This window comes from Coregonus clupeaformis, unplaced genomic scaffold, assembly GCF_020615455.1.
Source record: "Coregonus clupeaformis isolate EN_2021a unplaced genomic scaffold, ASM2061545v1 scaf0764, whole genome shotgun sequence".
In the NCBI taxonomy this organism is placed as follows: Eukaryota; Metazoa; Chordata; class Actinopteri; order Salmoniformes; family Salmonidae; genus Coregonus; species Coregonus clupeaformis.
In genome coordinates, this window is record NW_025534219.1 from 13,488 (window position 1) to 25,000 (window position 11,513).

The 11,513-nt window shown below is 43.2% G+C and overlaps 1 protein-coding gene across 2 annotated transcripts; it reads right to left on the reverse strand.

Annotated features, from left to right (window-relative positions):
* Positions 1–1,307: 1,307 nt before the first annotated feature.
* LOC121583401 (protein transport protein Sec16A-like) lies at positions 1,308–3,119 on the reverse strand. Of its 2 annotated transcripts, XM_045216641.1 has the most exons (5): positions 3,012–3,119; positions 2,053–2,270; positions 1,891–1,947; positions 1,687–1,786; positions 1,308–1,585 (listed from the first exon to the last, which is right to left on the reverse strand). In XM_045216641.1, the coding sequence occupies exons 1-5, from the start codon at positions 3,082–3,084 to the stop codon at positions 1,506–1,508; spliced, it is 528 nt and encodes a 175-aa protein (XP_045072576.1). In that variant the 5' UTR covers positions 3,085–3,119; the 3' UTR covers positions 1,308–1,505. The 2 variants fall into 2 exon arrangements, with proteins under 2 accessions (XP_045072576.1, XP_045072577.1); XM_045216642.1 differs by lacking the exon at positions 3,012–3,119 and having other exon boundaries at positions 2,053–2,485.
* Positions 3,120–11,513: the final 8,394 nt, after the last annotated feature.

An 11,513-nucleotide genomic window follows, 5' to 3' on the forward strand; every position in this document is an offset into this window, starting at 1 on the left:
GCAGTCAAAATCAAATCAAATGTTATTGGTCACATACACGTTTAACAGATATTATTGCGGGTGTAGCGAAATGCTTGTGTTTCTAGCTCCAACAGTGCAGTAATATCTAACAAATAATATCTAGCAATTTCACAACAATAAATGCAGTTTTTCCTGTGTTTTGTATCATATTGTACAACAGCTAATGAAGCTAACTGTACAAATTATTTCCTGATAGTTGCTGGTTGAAAATACAATCTACACAGGACCTTCTAATCAGCAGGTTTTGCATGGGTGGAGTTTTGTCTTGCCTGGTGACATCACCAGGTGATATAGGGTTATATAGACCAATAACAAAGAGCGTTCCAAACCTCTGCCAATAACAGCTAGTTTTCAGATTAAATATTACCCCTCCCAACTCCCAGATAGTCCTAGCAAAATTCTTGCCTGAGAAAGTTTATTTTACTAAAAAACTATTTTTGTTTCTTTTTGACCATTTTAATTGTAAACTATTACAGTAAGATACTTAATTGTTACCCAGAAATGATTTGATATTGAGATAAAAATGGCTGCATTGGGCCTTTAATGTTCTCTAAAATCTCTTTGGATGCATTTTCTGGGAATCAGACTCACTGTAATTTATGCATCTCACATTAATTTACTGCAGTGTTTGTATTGACCTGCTGTGTGTTATAAAATTGAAAAATGAATAAAAACAAATGGCCATATACACCAATGCTTGTGCTGTGACAGACTGGAGAGCCAAATTCTCACAGTCATCTTTCAATGCTCAGTGCTATTCGGAATCCTTGGGGACGTCCTTACTCTAAACCCTAACCTTAACCCTTAACTAACCCTAACCATTTTACATTTCAACTTCAATGGGGTAAGGACGTCCCCAAGGAACCTGAATTGCACGGACCATCTCTCAATTGTGCTCACTCGCCTTGGCCTTTCAGCAATTAAAATCAACTGAGTTAACCTGTGTCTACAACCACCAACCATGTGCCCTCTGAATGAAAGAATAATATTGTTTCCAGTCATGCAGATGCTCAATCAACCAATGAGACAATAAAACCAGTGTCATTAGATGGGTTTGTTGTGTGTCAAATATACTTGTCTGTACAGTATGTAACGTAAAGCAATGCACAAGCAATGAGCATGGTAAATTAAATTGAACATGACGACCCCGAAGGAGAGATATAATTAAAAGATGATATTTTAATAAATGTTCAATGCCGACGTTTTTTTATGCTGAAAAAAATCAATTTATGGATATGGGCAAATTCACTCTTGAAAAGGGCCTGTTGGCCTGTTGGACAAAAAAGAAAAATAGTTAACATCCGTGCTACTTCAGCCTTTTGCTATGTTAAAGTAAAAGCTCAGTTAATGATGAATGGATACATTTTGGAAGGATTTTCCAGATTCATACGTCAGTAGGGTAGAGTGTCAGGTGGCACAATCATTGGTGCCATGAGGTCAAAGTGTGAGGGAGGGAGCAGGCCAGAGAGCTGTCGAGGAAGTGGTCATGGCCCCTGGCTTGGAGGCTTTGAGTTGGTCCCATCAGTGTAATGCATTGTAGGGTATCTGCTGCCCCATAGACCTGCTGGTAGTGGGAAAGGTGTTAGCAGGAGATCACCAGGGAAAGCTATGATTGGCTGACAGATTCTTGGAGTTAAACCACATGTAGTCTAAAACAATATTCACCTGCTTTCATGGAGTAAGGATTCACTCCTTTGGGGACACTGCCAGGGTTCCCCTGAAATCCATACATCCCCATCGGTGGAGTTGGTGGTACAAGCTTGTTCTGTAAAACACATCAACACATTTTCTAAATTGTTAGTAACATTAGCACAGTTGAAATACAATGGTCTTTCACTGCTTTTTATTGAATGTAATTTAAGTGTATACCTCAGCCTTGGGCTCAGTTTTGTCAACCCATCTGTGCAGAGTTGGATCCCAGACAATCTGAGGAAGAAGATATTAGCAATGTGAAGCAAGCCAAAAATGAAAAATGAATAATCCACCCAATTGTCTCTACATAGAATATACTGTAAATAACAGGTTCCTTACAGATCTGTCTTTGTCCTCAGGTAGATGAACCTCCTTCTTATTAACTTTTCCACTCCCAAAGACCCAGCTGAGCCAGCTTCCACTGTTCTTGTGAACAGCAGGGGTCTCGGGCTCAGCCACCGGCCGGCTGCCAGTCTGGCACTGAGGGTTGGCCTCGGAGTGTTCTGGCTTGGTGATGGACATCATAGCAGGATGCTCAACATATCTAAGCCGGACATCTGTAATAAGTGGGAGAAGTCAGGCGACTCTGCTCATGTCACCATACAGAACAATCACTAGCTGACAGGTAGGAACGTCTTGCTCTGATACTCTGTTACAACCCAATCTTAACCTCCAAGCAGTCACAGGGATTACTGGAAGGTTCCTCAAGGATGCTGCGATCACATTTTTGTTGTTGTTTCAAAATCAACAAATCCCGGCATATTACGTGAGGGCTTGCAAATTTGCCAATCGCCGCATTATTTCAATGTAAATGTATTTCGGCATAAAACAGTCAAATCATCGCAATATCATCGTATAGAACTGACCCATTAACATATTACAAAAAGAGGGCTCGCAATTTCAACCAATCACCGCACATTTACTGCATAATAAGGTTCAATCAAGCCACATGTCAACAAATGTTTCCCTTGTCAGCTCATTTTCGCAAGAATTGCCGCAGCAAAATCTAGCATATTTGCCTGCAAATATCACAAAAATCCCTGCGATATCCTGGAGAGATTGACTGGATTACGAAAATGTATACACTCACTACTGTAAATCGCTCTGGATAAGAGTGTCTGCTAAATGACGAAAATGTAAATAGAAAATAGAGCTAAACCTGTTTTATGTAGAAAATGCATGAAAGTATTACAGCCATACACTCACATGAGCCATACATACACATTTGGTCTGTCACAACTTATTCCCACGCTATCACAATGGCAATGTCTTTACTTATTAGATAAGGCTTAAATGACCTCTTCTCTTGGAATAGAAATCCACAGGTGGAGTACACACTCCACCATCCCATTTCCACAGTGGTGCCAACATGGGGATGATGGGAGGTGGTTGTGGATGATTGTTTCCATTCTCCACAGGGGACGCTGGCTGTGGGGAGGATCCCCTCCCTCTGTGCAGGAACACTGGCCTTTGGGAAGATCCACTCCCTGTGAGCAGGGACGCTGGCTGTTGGGAAGATTCCCTCCCTTTGCGCAGTGACACTGGCCATCAGGAGGATCAACTCCCTCTGTGCAGTGATGATGACTGCTGGGAGAATCCCATCCCTCTGTGCAGGGACACTGGTTGATTGGAGGATCCCATCCCTCTGTGCAGGGATGAGGCCTGATGCTCGGAGGATCTCCTCCCTCTGTGCCGTGATGATGGCTGCTGGGAGAATCCCTTCCCTCTGTGCAGGGACACTGGTTGTTTGGAGGATCCCATCCCTCTGTGCAGGGATGAGGCCTGATGCTCGGAGGACCTCCTCCTCTGCGCAGCAAAGTTGGCTTTTGGGAGGATCCCCTCCCCTGCCCAGCGATGTTGGATGTTCCCCCCACCCACTCTGTAAAGCAACGTCGGCTGCTGGGATGATCTGCAGGTATAATATAGAACACATAGTAATTCCCTAAAATATCAACCACTTGCAATCTATAACATCATTGTCACATACACTGAGTGTGGAAAACATTAAGAACACCTGCTCTTTCCATGACATAGACTGACCAGGTGAAAGCTATAATCTCTTATTGATGTCACTTGTTAAATCCACTTCTCAGTGTAGATGAAGGGGAGGAGTGAGGTTAAAGACGAATTTTTAAGCCTTGAGACAATTGAGACATGGATTGTATATGTGTGCCATTCAGACGGTGAATGGGCAAGACAACATTTTTAAGAACCTTTGAATGGGGTATGGTAGTAGGTGCCAGGCGCACTGGTTTGTGTCAAGAACTGCAACGCTACTGGGTTTTTCACGCTGAACAGTTTTCCGTGTGTATCAAGATTGGTCCACCACCCAACTCAATATTAGGAAGCTGTTCTTAATGTTTTGTACACTCATTGTAGATCAATCCCAAACATGTACATTCATTTGTACGTGTACTGATACTGTAAATACACAAATTACATTAATGTTATCTACAATATATTATAATACCGTAAGCCTCTTTGCTGCGGGGGGATCTCCTTCTACAATTTTGAGTGGATGTTCTTCATTTTAGGCATATTCCGCTGTGTGTTGTATTTTTGTTTATTTAAAAAAATATGTGTTTGGAATGGCACTCTTAACTACAGGAGATGATGCTGTCATAAAGCATTTGATGTAAGTATGTAGGACAATTACCCATAATGCTCACTAACTGAACATTTAAAATTACCATGGCAATTATTGACGCATTCACGTACTATCGGAAACTTGGAACCTCAGAGTTAAAATGAATATAAGTTATTTGCGTAGAGCTTCCTATTGGTTGATTCTGATACTTCACACGTGGGAAACTTGGGATCAGAAATGTCAGAGTTTCCTAGTTCCGACTTGCACTTGAACGCTGCATATGGTGAGGGGCCTTCTATGATGTAGGGCAGGTCAGCAACCACATTATTTTACTGTGCCCAGTCGCACACAGACTTTTATGGTCCCACACGTTGCCACCAATGGATTCAAAATGAGTAGCCTAACAATTATTTACATGGCCCCAGTTACATTTGCAACCAAATTATTTTTCTGAGAGAAATCAATAATAGTTGCACACAAAGGGTAACAGTGAGCAATTCACAGTGAGCAGTGAGCAAAATAACCATAGATGGGAAGTTGACAATAGCTTATTAGTAGCATAAATAAATTGTATTTCTATGGTTGCAGTCCTCAAAGATTGAATTGCATTGAACTGAATTAATCAGATCCAATGATTTACCGCCCGTAGGGTGGGGTACCGCTAGTCATCATTATTATAATCACCATCTCAATCATTATCACCATACCATCATAGACTTATTCTTCTGTATCTCAGACTCATCTGGCACTACCTTAGATATGGCAGTCTGCAACTCAATACACTGCCCCTGCATGGTGTTCAGCTTCCCCTGCATGTGGTTAATCGACTGCTTAACATCGTTCAGCAGGATCTGAATCCTATAGGAAATCAGGTGGTTCAACATACTGAGGTGATGAGAGGCTTCAGACAATGCCCATTGGACCATCTTTAGGATTCTTTCTCACTTAACACCAATCTTATTAGGAATGTACCTTTGTGCAGAAGATGTTACTATAGTGTTATTTAGAAGAAAAAAGTGTACTTTGTCAGGTGCCGAAGGGATGACGGGATGTCTCCCTGCTCCAGTGAGCTCTGTTGGCAGGTCTTGTTCACTGTTGGAGGAACGTGAGCCAAATTAGAGGAACAATATCTATGGTTGTTCAGCAATGAAACATTCATGGCATATGGGGGATTGTTCTTCCCTGGGAAAAGAATAACAACAGCTGGGGTTTCCTTTCAATCTTTTGGATAAAGTGATACGATACAATCTTTTAAACCCATCAGAAGTGTAGTGCTTACCTCCATGAAAACATTTATTTTGGGCAACATTGTCCCAATTTTGACCACTAGTTCCAACTTGTGATGCGCAGATCTTGATGAAACGGTCAAGTCAACATTTTGTTAGACATTTCAGAGATAACATTAACAATTGTACATGAGACAGTGCTTCCAGATATTGCAATCCCAGTTGGTCCTTCTGAGGTATGTAAAAAATCTGGTGTGTGAGTACTCACATGAAAGGTATCCATGATTCTAGATTAAGCCAATCCTCTATGTGATAACCATCCGATGGGTCAGCAATGGAATGATTGCAGGCTACTTTATGTCTTGGGCCTTTATGAATCATTGAAATACAAGTAATATTGTGAATTGTAATGCATAACTGCCATGGTAATATGGAATATTCCATCAATGAGCGTTCCAGTGGCCATGCTGTTTTTGGACTATGAGACCCTGGGCTATATACTATGATGAGCAAATAACATGCATAGATTTTGCATTACCCATTGAACGAGTCAGTGTCAACTGATTATTCGCAAAAATAGCAACTTTATATTCCTTCCTGGACACTGACTCGTGCAATGCGTAATGCATAATCTATGCTTGTTATTGTCTCATCATAGTATATAGCCGAGGGTCTCATAGTCCAAAAACAGCATTGGCCATTGGAATGCTCATTCAAAACAACTAACTTTTATGATTAATCACTTGACTGGAGTATTTTGAGTTCGAACTAAAACATTAAAAGTAGGCTATATCTTGACGCATATGCTTACCTTGGACAAGCGTATCCAAAAGGCCTATCCAGTCGTGCGTGAAGATACCGTTAGGCAGATAAAACCGCAGGACCGTTTGAGAAACGCTTCGGTATTGTGAATCTGTCACACTGACGTAAAAGCACATTCAAAATGTATAACTCACATAGTTTAATGTCCTGCAAGCCAATCAGAATCGAAGTTTAAAACAATAACGGGGTTCCGTGGAACGTCACAAACATATTAGGCCACTTGCGTCACAGATTACAGTCAGTGAACATGGGTTTAATAGAATAACTTTGTTTTTCCCCAGAGGAAACTTCAGGGAAATCTTATTTGGCTATATGTATATGCACATCGTATTGAATTGAGATGACATTTACTGCAACACTGAAACTATGTAGCATAATCCTATGAGGATCATATGTCAAATGTCAGAATCATGGCACATGAAAACATAATGAAACTGACTGTGTAACAGTTGTTAAAGTACTTTGTGAATTTCACAATCTTCATATATTAATATAGCATGTTGATTTGTTATTATGCATTCCTGCATCCTGGGAAAGGAGAGTGTGTACTTACGTTTTGCCCTGCGTGCTCAAATAATGTTGATGCACTATGAGAGGTAGGCACGCTTTTTCTGTCCTCTTTAGAAAAGTTTGATTCCTTCAAGCACAAAGTCATACACACAGTGTTTTGTTCATGAATAATGTTGTATATTTAGAGTTTACTCATGAATGGATGGTATTGTTAAGATGCAATTGTAATTTTTAGGATGATATTAACATGGTTACTAGCTAGCTAAGGTATTGTATGTGTGAACATGGCTAGCTCCTCGACTGATCCCAGTCCTTTGTATTGTGCGTCTATGTTGTAGAAAGAGGCGACAATGGGCAGAACATATTTGTGCTCTACAAATGTTTTGTCTTTTCTTTTGGATGCAGAGATCATTCTGATTCATTAAAACAGCCTGATCTCCGAAGTCCACGTCTATAGTCCCAATCAATCACACACAACGCAGAGATACAGCCGTGCAGTACAGTGCCGGTTATGTGGCCTTCTAGACCCGGATTCATCGTTGATCGACGTCAGCTCAATCACCGCGGCGCTGCTGCTCTAGAGACTCTGTTTACATCATTAAGGTACTCCTGCCGCCTTGTGGCAAAAAGCAAATCTGCAGTCTATATTCTCTCCTGTTTATTTATTTTCTGAAAACGATGTATTGAGAGTGCTGTTTATGGTTAACTAATATAGAAGTGTGTTCATCAACAGACATTTTAACATAACATTAGTGGTTTAGTGACATGGCATCTCATAATGGTGATGATGAACCCAAATTCACTGCTGGGATGGGGAGGTTTTTCTCATACCCTGATCAAACACCTGTAAAGCGTGTAGGTGCAGTAGGTTCCCCCATGTTTTGCTCCACTAAAAATACTGATGAAAGCCCTTCATCTAGTGTTAATCAAAATGCCCCTGTAGATGATTTAGCTGAGCGGGTCACTCAGCTAGCCCAGGAAATAGGGAGCTCCATTAGGGAGGAAATACAGAGTGGCAGGTCCAGCACTCATGAGCCACCAGTAAGTACAGAAAAGATAAGTGATCATCACTCAGAGTCAGCAGGATATGTAGACCTCAGTAAAATGAAGTTCATCATGCAATCAGATGTAAAGGAACCTCCTACATATAGAGGAGATGGTACAGACAAATGCTCCATTCATGAATGAGAGGAGTTGATGAGAATATACTTGAGGAGGAAGAGATGTCCTGTTGGGGAACAATCGGATTAGATGATTAGTCGATTATCTGGCAAAGCAAGAGACATCGTAAAGATAAATTTACGCAATGAGACAACTGTTAATCCTAAAGAGAAGCCAGAGATTGTATTTGACATTCTGAAACAGAATTTCAGCTAATTGGCCTACTCATGCATGCCTTTAGCTGATTTTTACAATACTAAACCTGTACCCGGAGAGGCTGTTATGGAGTATTGGGTTCGATTGAACAAGGCCGTAGATGTTGCTGACGAGGGCCTTAAGAGACAAGGTAAGAAGATTGACAGTTACAACTCAGATGTCGTCATGATGTTTGTAACATACTGCCCCGACTCCCAAACTGGCAGCAGTATTCCAATACAAGTCTGCTGAGAAATGGACTTGAAGTGAAGTACAGGAGAGAATGTATGAACATGAACGCCGCAGAAAGGCCACCATGTGTCATTCTACCGCTGTATCCTCAAAGCAAGTAACAGTACATTCCCAGACAACTCCATTTGAAGGCGGGGCCAATGCTGGTGCGTGCAGTGACACTTCTCTCACATCAAGCGCCAAACAAGATGGGCAGAGTGCAAGTATCGAGAGGCTCATTCACCTCCTTGATCGTACCTTAGAGAAGAGCATACCACCTGTTATGGTTTCACAGACACAGGCCAGGGCGCCATCTTTCCCCGCCCAGCCCTTCAGGCGTAGGGAATGCAGGGTTTGTGGCTCAACAGATCACTCCACTGTGATGCACTGTAGACATGAGAACCTGTGCTTCTGGTGCTTTTCCCCAGATCATTGGAAATCAAATTGTCCAAAACAGGGGGAACGCTTATGCCAATCCCGGCGGTGAGAGACGCCCAACACAGCAGCAGAGAAACCCACTACAGCAGCAACCGTTAAACTGACACGCCCACAGGTGAAGGGGGGAAATGTGGGTGTTCAACTGTCTACCCCCAGGAAAGAATCTGATGATCTTGAGAAAACATATAAGATGTTGTGCTCTGATGCGAAAGAAGGAGAGAAAATTGTTATGTTAGGTTCACAAGAGGTTGAGGCTTTTTCAGATTTGTTTTACACCTCTGTGTCTGTACATGGGACAGTGCAGCTTAAGGGCATGCTTGACACTGGGTCTATGGCCTGTACATTGAGTTAACCTACTGAGCAGAGACTTTTGGAAGCAGGTGCCCTTCCTCAGCAATATCAGCCTCCTAAAGAGTTAGTGTTAGTGGGTTGTGGGGGGAAGAAGGCCTCACCAAAGTGTTTCTATGGGATTGATGTTAAAGTGCCCACCCTAGTTGTTCCTGGACAGCGTGATGATCTTATCCTGGGATCGAACGTCATTAAGCATCTATTGCATGAGATGAAGGGCACTGACGAATACTGGAATCTAGTCAACAACATGGATGGCCAGACTCACTCACCAGAGGGTGAGCAGTTTCTGCAGATGATGACAAGTGTCACAAGATGGAAGGGACAGCAAGTTGATGGCAAGATTAGGACCGTGAAGCTCACTCAAGCTGTGACTCTTTTCCCAAGACTGAACACTTAGTTTAGGGTAAACTTCCTAAAAATGTGGCATTGTCTCCAGGCAGCACTGTAATAGTCGAGCCTACCAGGTCAAAGGTCATGCCCAGAAACATACTTGTGGGTAGAGTTATTACGCCCATGTGGGGGAGATGGCTTGGTCACTTTAAAGGTAGTAAACTGTCCATCTGGTTGATGACAGACCCTTCCGCCTACCATACAGAAGGGTTCCGCCTGCTCATTACCTGAAGCTGAGGAAGGTATTAACAGATATGGAGGAAGTAGGCCTTATACGCAAGTCGGTTAGTGAGTATGCCTCCCTTTAGTCATGGTATGGAAGAAAGACGGGAGTCTGAGGTTATGCACTGACTTCAGGTGGATGAATGCACGAACGGTGAAGGACGCTCATCCCCTTCCTCATCAAGCAGATTGCCTCACAGCCCTTGGTGGCAGTGCATTTTTCAGCACCATGGACTTGACCTCAGGATTTTATAACATTCCAGTTCATGAAGAGGACAAGAAGTACACAGCCTTTACCACACCGATGGGACTTTGAGTACAATCGCATGCCACAAGGTCTGTGTAACAGCCCGGCCTCTTTCATGAGAATGATGTTAAGTATATTTGGGGACCTACATTTCTCAAATCTCCTTTGTTACCTAGATGACTTGTTGGTCTTTGCACCCACCGAGGAACTGGCTCTGCAGCGACTTGAAGTTGTGTTTAGCCGTCTAAGTGCCAACAATCTCAAACTAGCACCAAAGAAATGCCACTTCCTACGAAGAACAGTGAAATTCCTCGGACATATCATTAAAGAGGGATGGTGTGTCAGTGGATGCTGAGAAGGTGGAGGCCATTGCCAAGATGAGCCAAGCTCAGCTATCTCCCGATTGGCGCAGTGGTCTAAGGCACTGCATTGCAGTGCTAGCTGTGCCACTAGAGATCCTGGTTTGAATCCAGGCTCTGTCGTAGCCGGCCGCGACCGGGACACCCATGGGGCGCGCGCACAATTGGCCCAGCGTCGTCCAGGGTAGGGGAGGGAATGGCCCGGCAGGGGATGTAGCTCAGTTGGTAGAGCATGGCGTTTGCAACTCCGGGGTTGTGGGTTTGATTCCCACGGGGGGCCATTATGAAAAAAAAAAAAAATAATAATAATGTATGCTCTCACTAACTGTAAGTCGCTCTGGATAAGAGCGTCTGCTAAATGACTAAAATGTAAATGTGTACTCCCTCTGCTCGGAGGCTGAAATCCTTCTTGGGGATGGTATTATATTACCAGCACTTCATTCCTGATTGTTCCTCCATAGCCAAGCCTTTGTTTGCACTCACTGGGGGTCAAAAGAGAAGAGGAAGAGATGGGAGGAAGAAGGGCAACAGTGGGATTGGACTGAGGAGTGTGTCATTGCATTCCAGAAGCTGAAGGATGCTCTTCTGAATTGTGTCGTGCTGGCTCACCCTGATTTTGAGAGGCCGTACATTCTCTTCACTAACGCTTCTTTGGATGGTCTCGGGGCTGTGCTTTGTCAAGTGCCTGAAGGTGAAGATAAAGCAAGGCCCATAGCATTCGCGAGCAAGACCCTGAGTAAGTCGCATAGAAGGTATCCGGCACACAGACTTGAATTTCTAGCACTGAAATGGAGCGTGTGTGAGGAATTCAGTCACTGGCTTAAGGGGCACGAGTTCACTGTCTGGACAGATAGTAACCCGTTAACGTACATCATGACAAAACCCAAGCTGGACGCTTGCGAGCAAAGATGGGTTGCCAAGCTTGCGCCGTACAACTTCGATTGAAGCTTATCCCAGGCAGCAAGAATACAGTAGCAGATGCACTGAGCCGCGACCCCTTCGCCAGTGACTGCCGCGCGGAGACTTATGAGGGAGTCCTACCTAGCACTTCTGTCTGAGGC

Bases quoted from the DNA above. Each gene is read 5' to 3' on its own strand.
- LOC121583401 (XM_045216641.1), bottom strand. From the start codon at position 3,084: ATGTTGGCACCACTGTGGAAATGGGATGGTGGAGTGTGTACTCCACCT. The intron at 1,948-2,052 runs GTAAGGAACCTG...CTTCTTCCTCAG, and splicing joins CTGAGGACAAAGACAGATCT to ATTGTCTGGGATCCAACTCT. The intron at 1,787-1,890 runs GTATACACTTAA...TGTGTTTTACAG, and splicing joins AAACTGAGCCCAAGGCTGAG to AACAAGCTTGTACCACCAAC.